Source organism: Humulus lupulus, chromosome 6 (genome assembly GCF_963169125.1).
Source record: "Humulus lupulus chromosome 6, drHumLupu1.1, whole genome shotgun sequence".
In the NCBI taxonomy this organism is placed as follows: Eukaryota; Viridiplantae; Streptophyta; class Magnoliopsida; order Rosales; family Cannabaceae; genus Humulus; species Humulus lupulus.
In genome coordinates, this window is record NC_084798.1 from 16,117,373 (window position 1) to 16,138,049 (window position 20,677).

At 32.2% G+C, this 20,677-nt stretch overlaps 1 protein-coding gene and 1 long non-coding RNA gene across 3 annotated transcripts; both read right to left on the reverse strand.

Moving 5' to 3' along the window:
• Nucleotides 1-4,982: 4,982 nt before the first annotated feature.
• On the reverse strand, nucleotides 4,983-7,313 carry LOC133783836 (uncharacterized). 2 transcript variants are annotated; one of them, XR_009870977.1, is made up of 4 exons: nucleotides 7,114-7,313; nucleotides 6,791-6,931; nucleotides 5,423-5,523; nucleotides 4,983-5,092 (listed from the first exon to the last, which is right to left on the reverse strand). It is a non-coding gene; the product is annotated as an uncharacterized LOC133783836 (long non-coding RNA). The 2 variants fall into 2 exon arrangements; XR_009870978.1 differs by lacking the exons at nucleotides 6,791-6,931; nucleotides 7,114-7,313 and adding an exon at nucleotides 5,633-6,380.
• A 7,653-nt stretch (nucleotides 7,314-14,966) lies between these two features.
• LOC133784753 (probable caffeine synthase MTL2) lies at nucleotides 14,967-16,908 on the reverse strand. Its single transcript, XM_062224030.1, has 3 exons — nucleotides 16,639-16,908; nucleotides 15,762-16,022; nucleotides 14,967-15,527 (listed from the first exon to the last, which is right to left on the reverse strand). The coding sequence occupies exons 1-3, from the start codon at nucleotides 16,906-16,908 to the stop codon at nucleotides 15,138-15,140; spliced, it is 921 nt and encodes a 306-aa protein (XP_062080014.1). The 3' UTR covers nucleotides 14,967-15,137.
• Nucleotides 16,909-20,677: the final 3,769 nt, after the last annotated feature.

A 20,677-nucleotide genomic window follows, 5' to 3' on the forward strand; every position in this document is an offset into this window, starting at 1 on the left:
TGTTGTTGATGATTTCCTTTTACCGAATAATGCTGAAGAAGTTATTAGTGGAATAGGTAATTACTATGACGAGTTATTCGACGAGATTAAAGCTGAGCTGTATCCAAGTTGTGATTGGATATCATCACTTAACTTTTAGTTAAGTTGATTCACTTGAAAGTGAGGAGGAAGATAACGAACAACACATTTGATGAATTGTTGAAGTTATTAAAGTTTGCATTTTCGAAGGAAAACAAAATTCCAGCATCCCACTACGAGGCTAAAAAATGAGTAAATTAGGGTTGGGATACCAATCAATACATGTGGGTAAATATGATTGCTGCTTATTTTATAATGAGCATGCATCTAAAGATTCATGTCTGGTGTTCCAGAGTAGAGGTCGATAAATGAGAAGAATAAAGGGAAAAAGGTTCTGCATAAGGTGATTCATTATTTTTCGTTGATTTCCTGATTAAAAAGATTGTACAGTTTAAGGCATACAACGGAAGAGATGTTATGGCATCGTACTGGGAGATCAAAAGAAGAGGGGATGATGCGCCATCCTATTGATGGGTTAGCATGGAAGGATTTTTACGTCCGACATCCTAATTTTGCAAGAGATTATAGAAATGTTCATCTCGGCATGGCTATCGATGGGTTTAATCCATTTGGAAACATGAGTTTATCGTACAACATTTGGCCTGTTGTGTTGACGAACTATAATCTGCCACCCTGGCTTTGTATGAAGGACCGTTATTTCATGCTGACTCTTCTTATTCTGGGCCAAAATCACTAGGTAAGGACATGGATGTATTTTTTAGGCCATTGGTGGATGAGTTGAAAGAGTTGTGGATTAACGGGGTGGAAACTAGGGATTTTAAAAACAACATGTTCAAGATGCATGCAGCCCTTTCGCGGACGGTGAACGATTTTGCTGCTCGAGGTAGTTTTTCTGGATGCAGTGGTCAGGGTTACAAGGCTTGCCCTACATGCAACGAAGACACATCCTCTATCCAGGTGATTCCTAAGACATCTTATGATTGTCATAGACGATTCTTGGCTAGTAATCATTGGTGGAGAAAGGATACTGAATTTGACAGAAAAGTTGAAATAATATGTTCTCCTAGAAAGTTTACTTGTCAGGATATCTTAGATCAAGTTAATACCCTACCACCTCAAGTCACGGGAAAACATGAGAGGTTTGGAGGTTTGAAACGAAAAAGAGGTGTGGATGATAGTAACTAGAGGAAAAAAATCATCTCACTACTACAAAACTAGGCTTTCCCGACACCTAACCACGACAGTCAACTCTGTTGACTGTCGTAATTGCTTAACGAAACTCTACGCCGACAGTTAAAAACTGTAGGCATAGAGACCAACGCCGACAGCTAATAACTGTCACCATTGCTTTTGGCTGTCGCTATTGACCCCAGCGCTGACAGTTAATTCGAGAGCAATGCTGACAGTTAAAATGTGTCGCTATTGACACCAACGCCAACAGTTAATTCGAGACCAATGTCGACAGTTAAAATGTGTTGCTATTGACCCCAACGCCGACATTTAATTCGAGACCAATGCCGACAGTTATAAAATGTCACAAAAATTCAAATAATTTTTTTTAAAATATAATAAAATTTTAAAAATAAAATAAAATATGTAAATATGTATTTATTAAAAACTTTTAAAACTATATATTTTTTTTCTAAATTTTTCATATTATTAATTTTTGTATTTATAATAATTTTTATATCAAATTTTAAATTAATTATGGACTTGCTACAGTTGAGGAAGAACTTTCTAGGGTACATAACGAGAAATGGAGAGCTGCAATGTTGGAAGAAATGGATTCTTTGAGAATAAATAAAACATGGGAATTGGTACAAAGACCAGAAAATCAAAAGATAATTGCCTGGAAATTGATATTCAAAGCCAAGGAAGGATCATCAGAGAATAAACAAGTTAGGTTCAAGGCAAGGCTATTGGCTAAGGGTTTTACTCAGGTGGAAGGAATTGATTATATAGACATATTCTCACCTGTAGTAAAGTATAAAACCATGAGGATGATGCTATCAATTGTTGCACATCAAGATCTAAAGGTAGAACAACTCAACGTGAAGACAACCTTATTGAATGGTTTTTTAGATGAAGTTATTTACATGGATCAGCAACCAGGTTTTCAGGTGGAAACAAGTAGGAAAGAAATGGTATGCTTACTCAATAGGTCTTTGAATGGACTTAAATAGTCCCCAGACAATGGAACAAGAGATTTAATCTCTTTGCTCAAGAAATTGGTTTCAAAAGATCAAAGTTTGATTCTTTTCCTTTACTTCAAGGATTTAGACTCATAAAATACAATATACTTACTGTTGTATGTTGATGATATGATAATAATTAGTAGAGATAAGTAAAAAATTAAATTCATTAAAGAGAAGCTGAAATCAGAGTTTGAAATGAAAGACCTTAGACCCGTTAAGAAGATTCTTGGAATTGAAGTCATAAGGCAGAGATAATAAGGAAGAATAATACTTACACAAGCTAGCTATATTTCCAAAGTGGTGAAACGATTCAATATAGAATAAGCCAAGGTAACTACAGTACTTTAGCTGGTCATTTTAAACTGTCAAGTGACCAATGCCTGAAAAATGAAGACGAGAGAAAAGAAATGGAAAAAGTTCCTTATGTTGTTGTTGTGGGTTGTCTAATGTAGATTATGGTCAACACTGGACCTGAATTTTCTTATTATCTAAGTGTATTGAGCAGGTATATGTCAAACCTCATACTTTAGAATTAGAATGCTCTTAAATGATTGTTAAGATACTTGAAGGGAACCTCTAAATATGCTTTGATATATAAGCAAACTTCAGGAAAAGTGACTCTTAATGGCTATGTAGATGCTGGTTTTGCTTCCAATAAAGACAATAGAAGATCCACAACAACTTATGTTTTCCTATTGAACCAAAATTGCATTTGTTGGAAATCTCAACAGCAACAAGTAGTTACTCTATCCACCACTAAAGTTGAATTTTTTGCCACTGTAGAAGCTTTTAAAGAAGCAATTTGGCTACAAGGAATACTTCAATAGCTGAAGCTACTCAATGTTAAAGGTATTGTATACTCTGATAGCCAATCTTCCATTCACTTATGTAGAAATCCAGTTTACCATGAGAAAAGTAAACATATTGATATCTGACTATATTTGGATAAGAGAGAAGATTGTAGACATAGTTTTGGAACTAGAAAAGGTACCTACGGAGGATAATCCAGCAAATGTGGGAATTAAAGTTTTCACATTCAGTAAGCTTAATCACTGCCGAAGCTTACTAAACATTGGAGAAGGATAGGAGGTTTCAAGATCATCGCAAGGTTCACACTCCTACAGTTGAGTCTTGAAGAATTAAGGTAGAATTTATTGAATTAATTCTACAATGACTCAACATCACCTTTTGACAGCTGGGTCTAAATATTATGACAATTGTAAAAGTCAAACTTCTTATTCCAAAAGCATGACAAATATTATATTTAATGCCTATCCCTTTCAGTTTTGGGGTACACTGTTCTAGAGTGAGAAACAAAGAGAGAAAAACACTAAGAAAAAAGAATATTGTACTGAGAAGAAGACTAAGCACGACACCACTGGTTTTTTTGGATTGTCAAGTTTGGGTGTAATGGGGTACATGGATGACTGCGATGACTGAGTGTTCATTTTTATTTTGAGAGAGCCAATATTCTTGTCTGTATAGTATGTATACTTTATTCTCATATATATAAGAGCCTTGTCTTTTTCCAAACTTGATGTAGGTTTAAGATCATTTTAAATCTTTATCTAAACCAGTATCACTTGTTGTGTTCTTTAATTTTCCTGCTCTGTTTTGATTTCTGGTTTGTTTATTTAGTGACTTCTTGGTGTTTGTGATATTGCTTCTAGGTGAATCTTGATGTTGTGAAAGACAACATTAATTTTGTAAATTACATTATGATTTTCAATCCCTATGAAGACTATACTTGGCTTATCACTTTACTACTTGTTGACTACATACATTGTGCAAATCTTAAATTTTGCAACAAGTTTTTGCCAGGTTTCTATATCACAATTTCTTTAATGAGAGTATCAACTTGAAGTTTTGCTCAATGGGTTGAATGCCACAACTAGAGAATGTATAAAAAGAGGAGATGGTACCAGGTACCAATTTTTGCCAGATATTCGTGAATGAAGCGTCTATTGGATGTTGGAATAGGACAAGTAGTGTTGTCACTACTACAAAAATTGCATGAGAAGTCGGTTAAAAACCGACTTATAAACATTCATAAGTCGGTTTGGAACCGACCTCCCATGCAATGACTTACCATGTGAATACATGGTAGGTCGGTTGCACAACCGACCTATGGTGTACAGCAGGGTAAGTCGGTTGCCCAACCGACCTATGGTGTACAGCAGGAGAGGTCGGTTGGACAACCAACCTATGGTGTACAGCAGGGTAGGTCGGTTGCACAACCGACCTATGGTGTACAGCAGGGGAGGTCCGTTGTACAACCGACCTGTGGTGTTCTACATCACACCTCAGTTTTTGTACACCCGACTTGTGGTGTTCTATTTTTTTTTCATATTAACTTGTATATTTTTTTTTCATATTAACTTGTAGATACCTCACACTATTGAAATCGAGCATTAGAATGAATAGAACCAATATCAAAATTACAATAAATCTTTAGATCTATACAAATTTATAGTATATACAATATATACATACAAATATAGAATACTCATATCTATCCAAATTTACATATATAATACATTAATACATTGTACAAATATACAAAACATAGATTAATAGATTGATGACCATAAAAAATACCCAAACTCCAACCATAAGAAGCAGAGCAATGGACTTCATGACCACAACAAGCACTCCCATAGATGCCAATACTATTCTTTGTTGTGCCATTGCCATTGCATATTACAGCACCTACAGGTTACAGCACCAATGGGTGACCTAGTATGCCTTAGAGAAATACAAGATGAATAAAAACCTATTTTTTTCGCTGCTCAGCCTCAATTTCATCTGCATCCAGTGGCTTCTTCGGCAAATAATAAATTGGAGGCTCTGTCTTAGTCCTGAAAAGAATAAATTCAAAACAATAAAATATGGGCCAATAAGTAAAACAAATGGGTTTTGAATTTCTACCTAAAACCTTGCTATACAGCAAGAAACTTCACTCATTCATCAAGTTGCTTCAATACTACTATGCACATGAACAGAAAAACTTATCTTCGGCTCAATAAAATGTGAATATGGACACTTTTGGGCCAAACATAAAAATAACCTGCAAAAAAGTTACAGTTAAAATTTTACCATATTGGATTCATAAATTTTGAAAGAACACTGATAAAGGGATAAACACTAACTTAAAACCAAAAAAAAAAAATCATTGATGGAGACTCTACCTTATAAAATTGCAAAGTTTTTTATGGTGCTCACTCCACCGAAGATACAGTAATTCCAACTTCTTCTCTTCTGTCTTGGCATAAACACGTGCCCGCAGAGTCTGACACAACATGGGCAAAAGCATAAAAAAATAATTAGTATAGCTAGATTTCCTAATAGAAAAGCATTGATGTTCACCAGCAGGCCAATTACATATGTGATTAACAAACCAGATCTCTCCTCCGCTTTTCAAGCCTCTACACAGAATATTGCTTGGTGACAAGTCAGTTCAAAGTTTAGCAATTTACATGATAAACATCCAAAACTTTGCCCACGTCCATTCAATATTTTTGCCCAAACTTAAGAGGTTATAAATTTAGAAGTTCAAATCGCTTCTGTTTGCAGTAGAATACATTAAAATTTCATTTATACACTAAAAAAACACTTACTATGCCAAAAACTTGAAACACAAATATATACTCAAAACTATCAACAAACAAACACTTTAAAAAAATATATAAATAATAAAAGCAACCCCATAGTCATATCTTCTTGAATAAATGTCAATGAGGCAAATACTTATATTAATTAACGGGGGAGTATGTTCCTTTTTAAAAAAAAAATAAAAAAAGAACAAAACTTTGTATTATTCGTTTGAATGAAATACAATGTAAAAGGAACATGTAAACATCATTTGGATGAAAACATAAGACCTAAGAAACAATGAAACAAACAAATGAAAGTTATGAAACAGAAACGGCAGCAACTTTGCAACAAGTTGTTCCAATTTCTAACTAAATCTAAGAAAGAGAGTCCCTCAAACCCTTTTAACTTTATAAACCCAAGTTGCCACCCTGAAGTAGGTGTACGTTCATTTCCAAGCATTTATCATGCATCAATTACATGCAAATAATATCAAAGCACTTAACTATGACAGCAGCCATCGTAATAACTATTACACAAATGTGTGATGACCTGCAAACTCTTTATTGTTTTAAATAAAAGTCAAATTAATCACTAGCTCTCATATCTTAGTAACATATTTTCCCCTTTTGTGATGTAAACAACTACCATATCATCTTTTCTTCAATAGCTAATGGGAAGTCAATTGGTAAGGCCAGACAAATATCTAAGATCTTTATGGTTGGTTCCAAAGTGTGATTGATCTATAAATTCAGATATTCAAAATAGATAATAACCTAATAACTCAAACATTAGAGCTTAACTTGATAATTAAATAAAGAGAAGCTAAACACTAGCTCCAATAAAGTTATTCTGTTCAACTTCTATTTTGCAAGGGTCTACCTACTAAGATAACAAACAAGAAAGATGACATAGTTTGAAACCTGAAAATCCAAAAGAAGACTAGTAAAGTGATATGAATTTACCTTCCTCATTGGTCTTTGATTGCCATCTCTCCTCGACCAACCACTCTGCAGCAAATTCCCATCAGTAACTTCCTTGACCGAATCATCTTCATTCACGTCCTCATTTGCTTTGACATCCTCAGTGATCTCTCCATCTTCCACCTACTTCCATAAATTAGAATCATACAATTTCTAGACTATGTTATAAAGAACAGAAAAAAAGAAGACTTCCCATTGGTTCAAAAATAGTGTTTTTCTTAACTTTTTTATATTTTCTCTTCAACCAAACAGGAAACTAAGTATAACTAAGATAAACCAAAACCCAAGAACTCTACCATCAATACCTAAGGATTAATGAAAATGAAAAAAAGATTGAGCAACATAATTCTAAAGAGCACCATTGGCGGCAAAGTTAAAAGGACCAGTGCCGGGCAAGCGTCCTCGGCGAAGCCCCCGAGGATCCCAAAGGTGGTCAGTAATCTGAAAATTTACCGAGAAAATCAAAGAGAAAACACACTGTGCTACAATATACATCCAAAAGTGAGAGAGAGGGAAAATCAGGCCTCGCGTTGCTGGCGCTGAAGCTCATCGATCTCCTTGCGAAGATCGTCTTCTGATTTCTCAGCGAAAGTGGTTACCATGGATTAAATGGCTAATGGCAATGGCAGTGGGGACAGTGCCAAAACCCTTTGGGAGGCGTCGTCGGAGGCCAGGTCGAGAAAAAAAGAGTGGGAAATCGAGACCAAATGAGAAAAGAAGAATGGGAAGCCGAGGAAGAGAAGAGGCAGCAATTTTGTTTTGTTTTTGCTGAATTTTCTTTAATTCCAAATAATTATTTAATTTATATTAGAAAATTATAATATATTAATAAATATCTATTTGTTTATACTTATTTCTTCCCCAAATAAATTAAATATATATGTATTATTTAGATAAATTAATATATTTTAAAATTTTAATAATATAAAAAAATTAGAGTATCTTTAATAATGTATTTTTATAATGACATGATAGGTCGGTTCTACACAACCGACCTACCATGTCACATGAGAAGTCACTTTCCACACAACCGACCTACTATGTCATCTAAAAAAATTATTAAAGAGAAACTCTAAATTATTTTATAAAGTTTTTTATTTTAAATTATAAATACTATTAAATTAAAATATTTTCTTGTTTATAAAAATGAAATTAATTTTTTAATTACAAATAATTTATTAATTTATTTATATTTAAAAAATTATAATATATGTAATATTAATAAGTATATATATTTTTATACTTATTTCATACCCAAATAGATTATATATATGTATTGTTTAAATAAATTAATATATTTTAAAATTTCAATAATATAAAACAAATTAGATTATCTTTAATAATGTATTTTTATAATGACATGGTAGGTCGGTTCTACACAACCGACCTACCATGTCACATGAGAAGTCATTTCCCACACAACCGACCTACCATGCCTCGGAGGTGTAATGGACTCAGTATATGAGCTATTCGGTTACATGTGAATGTATTTGTTGTTGTAGAATCCCTATGTTTAAGGGATATTATGTAATTTGTTAACCAATCCCATGTTTTAGGGGATGTTACCGTGTACATAGCAAATAATGCATTAAGTGGCATTATATCATTCGATTCGCAGAATATCTTCCCGAAATTCGTGTGAACGAATTCTGAAACCTTCTCTATAATAGAGAAGGAAACTCCATTTGTAAAGAGAGGGAAATCTTGAGATCTTGAGAGAAAACTCTGGCCAACGATTCTCTGAAAGTTTCAAGAAGACTCCCAAGCACTTATAACACAGACTCGAGGACTAGGCAGATTCAACTGCTGAACCACGTAAAAAGATCCTGTTTTCATCTTCTTATTTCATTTCCTGTGATGTATTCTTGTTTAATTGCTCTCCTTTTTAAGTTGAGGAAAAACGGCGTCAACAGTTTGGTGCTTTCGTTGAGAGCCATTAAACAGTGCGTTAGTCTGTTTAGTCAAAGAGCCTCTCAAATTAGCAATGGCTGCAAATGATCCCAATATACCTGAGGAAGAAATTCTAGATGATGATGAATAACCTTGACGGCCTGGAAAGCATCATATGGTGAATTCTGATCCTGATAAGAGGAGTGACTTGTCTAACTCCCGGGGACCACCTACCCCTAGTGTCGACAAGGATATGTACTACAATCCCAAGAGATATGTTCCAATCGTGGAACTCAAGAATGGCCAACTGCGTAAACAGTTGGTAAAGGCTACAAAATGCAATGAATACTAGCCAGACTAGCTGCTAAAGCATAGGCGGCTCAGGCCCCGCCTCCGCAAGATATCCAAGCTCCGCCTCCGCGGGATGCTCAAATCCCACCGCGTACGCCTAGAGGGCGACCTCGTAAGAACGCGGCCTCTAGAAGGGCAGAGCAAGCTCCGCCACCAGCATTGCATCCTGTTCCACTGAGACCCCAGAGAAGTAACCAAGCTGAAGATGTTGCCAACCCAATTGCAGAGGGACAAGTAGGAATAGGGAATAACCGAGCCCCCTCAGTGACTCGGACCCAAAATCTTGGTGCCACGCAGAAGTTTTTTCCTTTTCCTTTCCTCAACCTCATCGATTTGACGTTAGAAGTGAGCTCGAATATCTTCTTTTTCACACCTCACTTTATGTTCGCGAATTAGCCGCTGATTTCGAGTGAAGGGCGATTCGAGGCATGGAGTTGTTGGAAAATAGGGAATTGCGAGCACTGACCCCAATCGTTTTTCAAAACTCTGTGACATCTAGCAAGAAAGAAAAGGGTGAGGGCCAGGCACACAAGGAATAAAGAATGAATTTCTAGATGGTTCGAGCTCGAAGACTCGGAATGGAAAGGCTGTTATATTATTTTATAATATAATGTAATATTATATTATATTATAATATAATGTTTTAGATTAAATAAATGTGACAAAGAGTGTCACATATTGTAATATATAATAGAGAGTTACAATATTTAGATATATAAGATATATCCAAATAATGTAACATATTTGATGTTACAAATTGGTAACTTCCAAATATTACCCATTATTGTGTAAATTTGGTGTAACACAATATTGAGATGAATTTCATAAAACCATTTGAGAAATGCCTGTTAGAGATATGATTTAAACCCCAATAATATGTTTTGGGGGTTACAAAATCATTTGGGAGGGTTTGGAACCATTTGGAAAAATAGCACAAATTTTTTTAGGCCTGTGGGACAGAGAGTCGTGGCCGCGGCCACAGGCCAAAACTGACCCATTTTTTCAGTTTTTTCAATCTTTGTTGAATGGCTCAAATACCCAAATAACTCCCAAATCTCATTTTTAATTTCATATTAATCCAATTAAACATTGGTAACAGCCATAGGGGTTAGTGGAATTTGAAATTTAAAGGGTGTCTCTAAACTCTATAAATAGGAGCCTATAGCTCACTTGAAAGACACAATATTTCTACCTATTAGAGCACTTGGCTAGAGACACCTTGAGGCTTGATAATTCCATAAATCATTTCCTTTAATCTGAGAGAGATCCCTTAGTGCTTGAGTCAGGGGGAAATAAGCTTTTGAACAAAGGTTTTAAATCTTATTCAAGTTGGCGATTCCCAACACTCTTCACTTAGGTTGTGTAAGTGAGAGTTTTCTTTGTTTTGTTCTTACAATTTCTTCTATTTCTTTTCTTCTCATTCCTCATGTTTTATTTACTTGTAATTTTGTTTAGAGTTGTTATCTTCTTTTCTTTTGTTCCAAACATTTTTACTTTACTTGTAATCTTTTGCTTAGAGTTGTATTTTCACTATTATGTTCTTCTTCTCTTCTTCTTCTTCTTTTGTTTATTTGTACTTTCACTTATAGAGTTGTAACCTTATTTAATAAATCTTTATTTATTTGTAATATATTGCCTGGAGTTGTAATATTCTTACCTATTTCCATTGAGGCAATCTATTTTTTCCTAACAAAGCCAAGCTCGATCGAGATCGAAATCTCAAAGGAATGGGATGAATTTGGAGGTACCCCTGATCCATTGTTAGGCTCGGGCTTCGAGCGTGTATTTGACGCGGAGAAGGGAAAGTGGGTTCATTTTATGAATCCCGGATTTTTGAAGAAAAATTTGACGGTTACTCAAAAAAGGTGATAATTTGGGAAACGTGCAATTTAAAACCTTAAATCAGTACCCAATTTCTTGGTCTATACAATACATTACCCGTAATAAAAAATATATATATATAACAATCAAAAAGCTACACTTGCATCCTCTACACTAAATTTGGGCTTGAAACCCATGGTACCAGAAATTTGTTGAATCCAAAGTCCGCGCAGTATCAGTTAAACTATACAGTAAAAGTTACAAATTACTACAAATATCCTAGTATAAAACTAGCAAATATGCTCACGGTGCAACAGGGACACAAAAATGTAAAAACAAAATATATATAAACATATGGGATCAAGAACATTAACTTACACACAATGGCTTGCGGATACAGAGAGATTGATGATTGGAGGAGTGGTTGCAAGAATTATCTCACGAGGTCGAACAAGCCAAAGTTGTTTTGCCTTCTCGGTTTGGAAAACATGCAAGAACAAAACAATGTTTGAGTTCTGGTTTTTTCTCCTTTTTTCTCTGAAAGTTTAAAATGCAAAAGTGATGGGAATAAGATGTTATGGGCATATTTATAGGCCCCAAAGAATGTCAAATGTCGAACTGATTTGGACTGTTGGCCGAATTCGATATTTGATCGAACGAATGGGCACAGACGTGACAATGGCGGCATAAAGATGGCAAATGAATAGACGTGGGCATGGTACAAAAGCACTCAAGTACTCGAGTTGAGCAACCCCTGGCTGACGCGCGTCCACTCTTGAGTACATTAGACGGTACCGTTTCCAAGGAGGATAGTTCAAAAGTTTCTTTCTCATAGGATTTGAACTGATTCTTTTGAGGGGGCAAAATGTTACACCTAGATTTCGAGATTGAGGAATTATGATCCCAAAATCTAGGCTTGTTAGGTAGGTGTAAGCTCAAAACAAGCACAATCGTTATATGCTCCTTCAGTCAAACAGTTTCGCTGTAAATGACAACCTCGTGAGCTCAAGGAGTGTGTAGCCTCGATGGTGCTCCGAGCTTATGAGGAAGCTCGGAATAGCAAGGGTTCAACACTTGCCTATATTTCCTGACGCATCTCTTTCCCTTAAACAAGATGGTTCGAACTCTAGAAGTATAATAAACTCAAATGTGATGACTTCGTCAATGGTTACTTGTTGTGAGCATAGGCAAAATAAGATGACGAGCTTGTGATAGACAAATGGTCTCGGAGGTGTAATGGACTCAGTATCTGAGCTAGTCAGTTACATGTGAATGTATTATTGTTGTAGAATCCCTATGTTTAAGGGATATTATGTAATTTGTTAACCAATCCCATGTTTTATGGTATGTTACCGTGTACGTAGCAAATAATGCATTAAGTTGCATTATATCATTTGATTCGCAGAATATCTTCCCGAAATATGTGGGAACGAATTCTGAAACCTTCTCTATAAATAGAGAAGGAAACTCCATTTGTAAAGAGAGGGAAATCTTGAGAGAAAACTTAGGCAACTATTCTCTGAAAGTTTCCAGATGACTCCCAAGCGCTTATAGCACAGACTCATGGACTACGCAGATTTAACTGCTAAACCACGTAAAAAGATCTTGTTTTCATCTTCTTATTTCATTTACTCTGATATATTCTTATTTAATTGATCTCATTTTTAAGTTGATGAAAAACGACGTCAACAAAACTCAACAATAATTTAAAGAGAGAAAAAAAAACATTATTTGAAGCTTAACCGATACAATTAAATCAATGATAAAGAATTAACCTCACATTACCCTTCCAAATGCATTAATTGATCATTTGGGGAAGAATATATACTAATTAGTATATAATTATTATTGTACATGTCATTTTTATATTAAATTTTCGTGTTTAATTTTTTAAAAATGCAATTTTGATTTTCATAATGTAATAGTTTAAGTTCAGTCTAAATTAATAATTTTTTGTCTTTTTTTTACTCAATATAAAATTATTATTTAATTATGTTTATTAATGTTAATATTTATTAAATTAATTATTCATGATAAAAAGAATAATATTCTCTTTTGATGTAAAATTTGAAGGAGTAGATTGGAGATAAAATAGTAGTTTCATGTAATATATAAATGTGATAAAAATGAGGTAAAAGTTAAGTTATTATGATGTTGTAATTGTAGATAGTAATTATTATGTAATTTTTAATACACTAGTAATAATATGAAGTGCCAACAGAACAATCTCTGCTTAATAAAGATTATAGAGGAATAAATACTAAAAAAAAAATACACACTAATCAATTTTAAGTGATTAATTTATAATGATGTATATAGTTTAATATATATAAATTTTTGTGTGTAACTTTTATTTATTGCTAACATAACATAAAGTTAAATACTAATATACACCAAATTCGAACCATATATAGCCCTGTTTGGGACAACTTTTAAAAAAAAAACTAAAAATTACTTTATGAAAAAGTAGTACAATAATGATGTTTGGTAAACAGTCAGAAATCAACTTATTTAATAATTTATACATAAGCTAAAAGCTAAAGCTAGCAAAACCCAACTTTTAGTTTTTTCTAAAAATAAAATTTTGAAATTTTTTTGCCATAAACTTATTTATTATATTATACAAAATAAAATTATTTAAAATAAATTAATATTATTTTTGTTCAAAAAATATTTTTATAATTTATTAGATATTATTTTATTTTAGTAAAATTAAATTAACAAATCACTTTAATATAGAGTTTATTATACACTATATTAAATCTATCGAGGTCGGCAATCAACATCATGTCGGTCCAGGTCTATAGATAAGTTACGAACTAGCCGCCATATTCCAAGACCAGCTCGGAGCGGGTAGATACCATCGAGGCTGTTACATTCCGAGCTTGTACACTTTTTAAGCTCGGGCTACTTGATCCGAAGACACCCGACAACGGATATACCCCGATGCTATGTTCTTTCCAACTCAGAAAGAACTTCGAGGTTAAATGTCTTCAAGGTTGCCATCTTGATTCGAGAGTTTGACATCTGGGCCACGAACATGCGTTTTAGATATCTCGAGCTCACACTTGACGAGTCTAGCTTTCGAGGTCACAATCTCAGGTCTCGAAATCTGGGTGTAACAGTTTATGATCACTTTATTAGTCTTTTATCAAAAATATATTTAATTTAAACATGTAAATTTTTTTTAGTAAAATATAATAAATAAGACATCCTGATACAAGTTTTCCAACTCACAACACTTTAAATTTTGTAATTTACCAAACACTCAACAAATTTCCCCTATAACACAGCTAAAGTTGTTTTTCCCCACAACAAAGCTACAACTATATTTCCCCACAATACAGCTGTACCAAACTGGCCCATAATTGCGTTAATTTTATGGTTTGTGATGTCGTATTCGTATTAGTCTTCAATTATTTGACATGGCAATTCATCCTCAGATCATTAATTTATAATAAATTGCACATTTAATTTCTCATCCACAAATATTGAAAAATGTTTTTTTTTATATATACTTTTCTAGTGTTTTTTTATAAGCACAATGGTAAAAAACAAATGTGTCTCTATTATTTACTTTTCTTATTGATAAGTTAGGATAACAGTAAATCTCTAGGATATGAGATCTACTTTATGGAAAAATATGCACCACACACTAAATGTTCACTATTCTTGTCCTTCACTTTTATTATTTAAATTATCACTTCATTCAAAAGAATAAATATGTACCACATACTCTCTTTTTTCCGTACAATGATATGAATTTATATTATCAGTACAGGTATATACAACACAATAATATATGTTTTTTTTGTCTGCTACGACCACGCCATATATGTCATCCATTAATTTACGATATTAATTATTGCAAATATAATAAATCTTTAATTAACAGACAATATTCATTAAGCATGTGACTATAAAAAAAAACAGTACTAAAAATGAGGCTTTTCATTTGGTTTTTATACTTAATTTACTTCGGTTGACGAAAGGATTAATTGAGAACGTTATTCCATATGAAAAACTAAAGGAGTTTAAACACCAAAATCATATTTAATTTATATATAACCACCATTCAAACTTTGGAATCTAAATGCAAAATATATACATGATCATCCATTATAAAATAACACATTAAATTTTAAAATGATTATAAAATAAGAACTCCTAAAGTTGTCACAATTTTCCCAATTCGCAAACAAAGAACCAAAAAACTAATTAAAAATCATATCACATATGATAGATTCGAGGATATCTTCAACCATGGTTATTTCTTTGTCAAAGATATACCAAAGTATATGTGAGGCCAATTTTCATTTGCAGTAAATTCAATGATCTTTTGGGTGAATCTCTCGAACAAATCATCCATCACACTTTTTCCAAAATGTTTAATCATAATAGGCTCCAAAACTGCTCTCATATAATTGGAAACATACGTCCCTCTATTAAGTTTGTCAACCTCATCATCATCATTGATGTTGGTATTATTTGTTTTTGCTTCTGCTTCACTAAAACCAGTGTCCCAAGCAAGTTCATAAGCTTCAAGCTTTCGCAACCAGAAAGATCCTTCTTCTTCAATCATATTTCTAACTTCCATCACGGTTGGACAATATATTGGTACGTTGAAATTGCCCACACTTTTCTCTTCAATTATGCCCTAAAATAATAATATATTAATTTTAATTACCTGTGCCATAAATATTTTTAAAAAAAAAATTAATTTTAACTATAACATCTAATTATATTTTAGTCACTGTAAAATCTTGTATCGACATTATATTGAAGTATTTTCTATGTGTGTACATAATAGACACAAATTAATACTAGTGTGTAACAATAAACTCCTTAGCAATTTCTGTAAAATAAATCAATGAAACATAATTAATTGTACCTCGAAGACCATGTCACTTAACACCCTTCCAACTATCTCCAAAATATGTTTAGGATCATTACTTATAACACTGCCCATAATTGTTAGTACCATACAACCACCAACGACCATTTCTTCTGAACGACATCTTAAAAAGATTGTGAAGTCTTCTTGGAATTGGCTCAAGTATGCTTTCACTAACACACCAGGGCTTGTCTTTGTAATATAAATATTATCTTTGTTGTGTGCTTCTCCTGTTTCACTAACCAAACCATTTGGTACCTTAAAAAAAAATACAATTAATGAGTCACATATTGTCTAAAAAAATAATTATGTTTAATCAATGTAATTTAAACAAATTACTTGAAAGTTGAAAAAATTAATTGGTTAACCAAACCATTATGGTTATTGTTTAAAGATCATGTCAAACCGATCATACATTTTACCTAATTCTAAAGCACTCTTTTTTTAATATACATTTGATTAATCATAAAATTTTGATTGTGACAAATAACCAATATAAAAAAATTCGCAATATAATCAAAACATGTCCTCACTAAATATTAAAATTAATTTTGAAAAAATTGGTATTTCCTAATTACTAGAAAATTTTATACTAATTTTGTTGCAATACATAAGGAGTATTTTGTTATTAACCTTTAACACAACAGTGTGTAATTAGAGATATTGTAGCAAACAAATAATAAAGGTGAAACATTATCATATTAATCTTTAATTATCTTGATATATATATTGCATTTTTTTTAAAAAAAATATTTATATATACGCTTTTGTACATAAATTCAGACATATAAAAATTTAACCTAATTTTTATTTATTCTAAGACAACCAATCAGAGATATATAGTTTTTGCAAGTTTTGTATACGTACTAGCTACCTTTGACAACCAATGCAAACTGTTAGAAGAGTGAATGGTGTGCATGGAGTTATTAGGAAAAAGCCTTCCATGAAAGCTCCCCGGCATAGCCATGACAAAGCATAAGGGTTTAAACTTGTCACCATTTTTATTCTTCAGCCTCTCATAAAAGCTCGAAAGCAATTGAAAGAGGGTATTGAAATCGTTTCCAGGAAGATCATTGAGAAATACTTGGAATGTCAATGGCTTCTTTTTATTCATCTCATCATCCAAGAATTGGGATGATGACATTATTGCATCCAAAATGTAAGATGTAACGGTCAGGGCAGTTGCCCGGAAGAGCAACCCAATTCACCTATTCTCATACACTCTGGCAAGATATTACTATAAACCTCTAAGGCAGTCTCTTCCACTGTGCTTTTTACTTTCGAAATCACAACCTTCTGCAATATATAATAACATAAACTAACATATACTATAATTGTAAAATAATACACATGACATTATTATATGTGTGTGTATCTGCACATACTTGAAGTGAGGAGTTATTTGAATAGCTAGCTTTGCCGACACCACCTTTCATGTGGGGAACTTGCTCTACTTCCATTTTTGGTATTGTTTGGATACAAGCTAATTTTCTTTTTAATGGATCAGAACACGTTGAGATGTGAGAATGAAAACTATTTATAATAAAGCATTTGGCTAAGAACTTGAGGCATGTCCACATAAGTAACTTTTCTTTTTTGTTTGTTTGTTTTTTAAACTGTTATATGGAGCTAGCGGTTGATTACTTTAATTACAAATTATTTGAACCATAATATTTTTTATTTTTTTATTTATTCTGTTTTACATTTTTCTCAAAAAACAAAAAATAGTTTTAACATTGTTAAGTTATTTGGAATTGCCGCATGAAACAATAATAAAATAAAAGTAAATAAAAGAAATATTCATTAAATATAAAAATATAATTTTAAAAAAAAATATGTATAGAAATTTTATATAATAATTATAAACATAGTAATCTTGTGGATGTAGTTGTTTCGTGATGGTGTTATACCGTGTTTCCGATAACAAGAGAATTTGGTTCGGATAATAAGTTTGGAGGCATCTCAATAAGCTCAGATTTAAATAATATTATTAATAATAATGTAACCGTAATTATGAAGTGTCATACCATTTCTGCTCGAAGCAAGGTAGTCGGCTCAGTGATCTAAATGACATATTCCAGCTTGAAGAGTATTACGGTTAGCTCAAAAGCGTGTTTAAGAAGCGTCAGAAAACAGTATTCAAGTAAATCATTCCTATATTCAAGGGATTAGTTTAGAAATTATGTTGTTGACTGATTTATTTGTAATTCAAATTCAAATAAAGATATTTGTATAACTTCTTCTTTGGATCGTGGGGAAGAGTATCTGTAACCAGGTCAATAAATACCTGCACCATAGTGATTTATTTTTCACGCACAAATACTGTACCGAAATTTGTGAAATTGCTTTTAGCTTAATTTAAAGCGAATCAATCAATAAAAGTAACTCATGGACAAGATAGACCTAACTACTGAACCACGTAAAATCCCTTGTATTAATTTTTATTCTTTAAGAACAATTTATCTGTTTAATTACTCTTCTTATTTTAGTTGACGAAAATTTATGTCAACGGTTTGGCTCATTCATTTAAAGCATTAAGCAATTTTCTTTTTCCTAACTTGATCTATAAAGTGTTGTCTTCGAAGAAGGAGCTGATCTTTGACACTGAATCTAAAGAGGATCCCGTGTCTGAGATGACTTTCAAACCCTCTAAGAAGTTTGATCCTTCTAAGTAGCTTAAGGGAATATCTTTGCCACATGTGTGTGTTGCTTCTCCTACAGATTCAGGATGATCACCTTCTGTAGCTCCAGCCTTTCAATCTGTTCAGACAGAATTACACTACAAGAAAAATATTCTATAGCGACGACATCTTTTGCGACGACTCCAAAGTAGTCGTTGTATGTAGCCGAAATCCACGAAAATTTATTTTTTCTTAATTTTTTAAAAAAGTACCCTACACCCACAACATGTGGTCGCTGTACGGTTGTCAATTTTTTTAAAAAAGTACCCTACAACAACGACATAGGGTCGTCAACAACACACGAATAGGTGGGTCATCAACACACGTGTCGTCGCTGTAGGGTCTTCGTTGAAAAAAAAGAGAAGAATGTTTGTCTATATAGCGACGACATGTTGTTGATGTAGGATAAGGAGGGAACTCAACCTCCCAGAGTTGGTTGCCTATTTGTATCCCCTATAGTGACGATTTGTCACCACTGTAGAGTCATCGTGGAAAAAAAGGAGGGAAATATATTATTCTAGAGAGACGACATGTTATCATTGTAGGGTCCACTTTAAACCACTGGTCAGTTATTTTCTACTCTATAGCGATGATATGTCGTCGCAGTATGGCCCTAAAAAATGTGGAAAAGTGAACCGCCAAAAAATTTAAGTCAAATTTCACTAATTATAGCGATGACATGTCGTCACTGTAGGGTAGACGCGTAGCACATGACAGGATTCGTGAACTATTCACTATCCTACAGCAACGACATCTCACCATTTGAGTGAAACAGCGTGTTCAACCTTGGCGACGACATTTTATTACCTTTAGCGATATAACCCCCTAGGCAGAGCCTTTCTTCCTCATTTCTGGTGATTTTCCTCCAAAACAGAGACGTTTCTCTGTGTTTTCCTCTGCCGCCCAAGGCGTTTCAATGCCATTTTTGGCCCACCATTGTTAAGGTTAAGTTCATTTATACCCAATAATGTAGTTATTTCTTTTAAATTTAGTTTTTTTATGATTATTTTTGTGTATTTTGCATGTTATTGTAATGGGTTTGTTAAACTTTTTACTTATTTTTTTTTGTTTTCAGATTATATTGGAGCATCCTGAGCCTTTGCCTAATTCATTGATATCATCACGAGCCTTTGGCTATTGTTTGTAATTTTTATTTTTGTCTTGTTTTGTGATTGATTAGAATATTAATTGATAAGTGTTTGTTAAATTTTTGTTGTTTTTTTTTTCTTTTTCAGATTGCATTGGAGTGTTTGGATATAATATCTAGCTTTTGGGTATTGTTTCCAATTTTTAATATTTTTTGTTTTATTTTGTGATTATTAGTGTATTGATAAATAATGATAGTTAATTTGTATACATAAAAAATTTTTAAATTAAATTTTTATGTTTGTTAATTTTATAGTTAATTTGATATTAAGTTATGAAAAATTGTTCAGTTAGATTAATTTTTTGTTTTCAATTGTATATATGTTAGGTTAAATAAAATTTGTGTTTCAAATTATATATATGTTAGGTTATATAAATAATATGTTAATTTGAGAATATGTTTTTGTTGTATATTTGTGAATTCAAAATGATTCTATTAAATTTTATGTATGTTCTGGGACTGGTATATATGTTTTTATGCAGAATTTAAATTTTAGGATAGGTTAGATTACAGTCGTTATGTTGTCAAATTTTTTGTAGATTTAGAAAAACTAAACATTACAAAATAGTTTTAAAGCTAGTGTGTTTAAAATTTTTAATTAAAAAAATTATGAATTATAAATTAAAATAATAATTTTACAATTATAAAACTTTATTAGTAATATTTTTTTTATAAAATCAGTAGAAATTAAACTAATAATATTTAATGGTAATTTAGAAAATTTATAATTAAATATTAGTTTCTTTGTATAACTTTATAATATATTCATAAAATTTGATAGTATATGTAGATAAAATAGGTAATTAAGTTAACTTTAATCTTAAAATTAAGATAATAAAACTTTATTCTTATTTTTTAAAAATAAAAAGTAAAAATTATATTAAGAATGTGATAATTATTAAATAACATAATAATAATTATAATTAAATATTTGATTATATAATGAAACTTTATAATACATTCATAACTAACAATAATATATATTCATAAAATTTGACAATATATATTCATAAAATTTGACAATATATATTCATAAAATTTAATATTTATTCATAAGATTTCACAATTTACTTGAAAAAATTTGT